The following is a 3,060-nucleotide window of genomic DNA, read 5'->3' as shown; positions in this document are numbered from 1 at the left end:
GCTGAGCGGGGGGAAGCCAGGCAGGGGAGACCTCACCCTGCTGGGGTCGCACAGCCGGCCCTGAGAGCACTGATATAGACAAGAGAGCCACCAACACCTTTTGGCATCATCCAAAACTGCCTCCCACAGGCTGGGAGCAGCCAGGCTTGGAGCTCACTGGTGCCCTGCGGAGGTGCGGTGAAGACTGGTGCTCAGCGAGTGGCTCTCGAGCTCAGCCTGGTCCCCACCTTGCCTGTATAACCCCGTGAAGGACTGTGCCTAGAAACCACCTTTCTTGCCCCAGGGCCCAGCCCTGCTCTGGCTGGTGCTTTCCCTGCAGCGTGCAGCTCCCCAGGGCCAGAGCAGAACCGTCCCACAGCCTGTGCTGCGCCGTCCCACTCGCTGACATGGGCTAGGAGCAGAGCCAGGCTTCTCCCTGCACATGGGAATCTCCCCTGGCACAGGCAAGGCGTCTCCCGAGCTGCTCCGAGACGCTGTCCCCACGGCAAGTGTCCCGCTGGGGCCGGGAAGCAGACGAGATAGATTTGTGCTGCTATATTTAGGGTTTGTAATGCTAATGGGATTACAGCGGCATGCGCGCTCACGCCGTAATCAGCTCACTGCTCCACTTGACGTGTTCCCTGTTAGGCTGGTCACCTTGCACGGAGGGGAGGCCGACTGTGGGACATGGGATCAGGGCTCATAGGTCAGTGGGAAGAGGCCCTCTGGCCCCCCAGGTTCAGCATATCCCTCAGCACCCCATGTACCCCATAAGCATGGGGTCTGTGGGCTGCATGCCCTATGCCATCTGCTCACCTTCCAGCCCCCAGCCCAGCCTCTGCCCCCTCGCTCAGCTGAGGCTGTCTTGTCCCCTGTCCCACTGAGGAGACCTGCCCAGGAGAGGTCCCCACCCCTGGATAAGGTATGTGGGCAGCTCCAGGGCTTGCAAAATGTGTCCTGCAGGGTGGAGACATCCCTCTCACCTCTCTGTGTTTGTTTTCAGTGAAGAGAGGAACCCAGAAAGGGGAAAGGCAACGGCTCCCTGCCCTGCCCAGAGCCAGATGGGTTCTGCCTGGTTTGGGCATTAGGAATTCAGGTCTTTCCAGCTGTGCCAGGTTGTAAAGTAAGAGATGAGGCCTTTGTGAGAGAAGGGTAGCCAGGGGTGTCCTGTGGCATCCCAACGTGATGCCAATCTGCCTAAATAACCCCCGAGCAGACAGGGGAAGTGAGCCACCCTCGCAGGCTGGGCCCCATCGCCCGCTGTGGCTGAGGGGAGCTGGCTCTGCCATGTGGGCTGCCTCCCAGGCACCAGACACGGTTACACGCTCCCCAGGTTCCTGCCCACATCCAGCACCGCTTCCTTTCTCCCGGACTTGTGGGCAGAGGCCAGACCCCAGCCTCCTCCTTGCACCTACATCCGTGCTCCAGTACCGGCCCCGAGCAGGAGGCCCAGAGCTGCTGCAGGAAGCCCTGGCAGCCCTTGCTCTGTTTTTGCAGCTGGGTCGGTTACGAGCACACCGGCTTCTGTGGGCAGCAGTTCATCCTGGAGAGGGGAGAGTACCCGCGCTGGGACGCCTGGAGCGGCAGCAACGCCTACCACATCGAGCGCCTGATGTCCTTCCGCCCCGTCTGCTCCGCTGTGAGTGTCCCACGGAGCTCTCACACCTCTGATCCCATCAAAATGCCCCAAGCAATAGCACCAGGCCAAGGGAGCGAGGTTAAGGAAGGGCGAACAGCCATGCCAGGGGCTCTGCAGGTGGCAGTCTCCTTGGAGCAGGCTCAGCTCTTCCCCCCCATGCCCAGCAGCATTTGCTCTTTCTCTCCTGTTTTATAAAACTCTCAAGGGATCTCCTGGGCCAGCTGTATGTGACTGGGGGACAGCAAGCCTGAGAATAGCTGTGGCATAGCTGTTACTGACACCTCCCAGGCCAAGCCCTGCCCTATCTTGGCCCAGCACTACCCTGCTGTGTACCTCCACACATCTGGGCTTTGGGAAAAGCAACCCCATCATCCCCCAAAAAACCCAAGCAGTTCAGGGTCTGAACATCTCCTCCAGGAAACCCTCTGAGCAATGCCATAGGGATGGACACTGCCCCACCATCCCCACCCACACCGGGGCAGGAGCAGTGCCTCCTCCTCACCCCCTGCTCTTCCCCCCAGAATCACAAGGAATCCAAGAAGATCCCCATCTTCGAGAAAGACAATTTCATCGGCCGCCAGTGGGAGATAAGCGACGACTACCCCTCGCTGCAGGCCATGGGCTGGGCCAACAACGAAGTGGGCTCCATGAAGATCCAGTGCGGCGCGTAAGTGACGGGAAAAGGGCCACGGGCGGCAGGGACGAGCCGCTGCCGTCGCTGAGGGGGGACACCCCTTCACCCCCCGCTTGCCCCCTAAGCCCCTGACTTACCTCTCGTCCCGTTTATGGCCGCCTGACGACTCCTTTTCTTCCAGCTGGGTTTGCTACCAGTATCCCGGGTACCGTGGCTACCAGTACGTCCTGGAGGCTGACCACCATGGAGGAGACTACAAGCACTGGAGAGAGTGGGGTTCGCACGCCCAGACCTCCCAGATCCAATCCATCAGGCGTGTCCAGCAGTAGCTCCCCATCTTCCAGTACATCTGCAAGGTTTCTAAAGCTCACCGGCTCCCTTTTGGTGCTAATACTCCCCTCCCGAAATAACCACCCCTTCTTGTACTGCAACTGCTTATGGAACAACACTCCCAAACGGTACCAACTGCCACAAATTGCCAATAAATGTGACTGAAAGAAAAAGATAAACCAGCTTGGTGGGTGTTTGCTGTTGTGTGTTTGGGATTGAAATCCCTCATCTCCGTGCCGATAGCAGGGACCAGACTCTTCCCTGCCTATTTCACACAGGATTGAAGCCCAGTGGGGTTCACACCAAGGCAAGTTCATCCTCCAACAGTCTCACACACACACAAACACAGCAGCCAAGCTCTCGGTCGATGCAGCCATGGGGCTTCCTTTCCCCCCTGCCCTCCCCTTCCCCAGACCCCTGCCCTCCCCTTCCCCAGGCCCCTGCCCTGCTGCGCACCCACAGCCACCAGCACCACGCT

The 3,060-nt window shown here is 59.8% G+C and overlaps 1 protein-coding gene across 1 annotated transcript in view; it reads left to right on the top strand.

Moving 5' to 3' along the window:
• CRYBA1 (crystallin, beta A1) overlaps positions 1 to 2,761 on the top strand; it is a gene marked incomplete at its 5' end in the record, with an annotated part of 2,991 nt that extends 230 nt beyond the window's left edge. Inside the window, 3 exon segments of the mRNA XM_008937900.1 lie at positions 1,477 to 1,618; positions 2,140 to 2,285; positions 2,434 to 2,761. Coding sequence (XP_008936148.1) covers positions 1,477 to 1,618; positions 2,140 to 2,285; positions 2,434 to 2,581 — 436 coding nt within the window.
• Positions 2,762 to 3,060: the final 299 nt, after the last annotated feature.

The sequence above is a fragment of the Merops nubicus genome, unplaced genomic scaffold (genome assembly GCF_000691845.1).
Source record: "Merops nubicus isolate BGI_N331 unplaced genomic scaffold, ASM69184v1 scaffold16643, whole genome shotgun sequence".
Lineage (NCBI taxonomy): Eukaryota > Metazoa > Chordata > Aves > Coraciiformes > Meropidae > Merops > Merops nubicus.
This window is presented reverse-complemented; position numbering and strand designations above follow the sequence as displayed.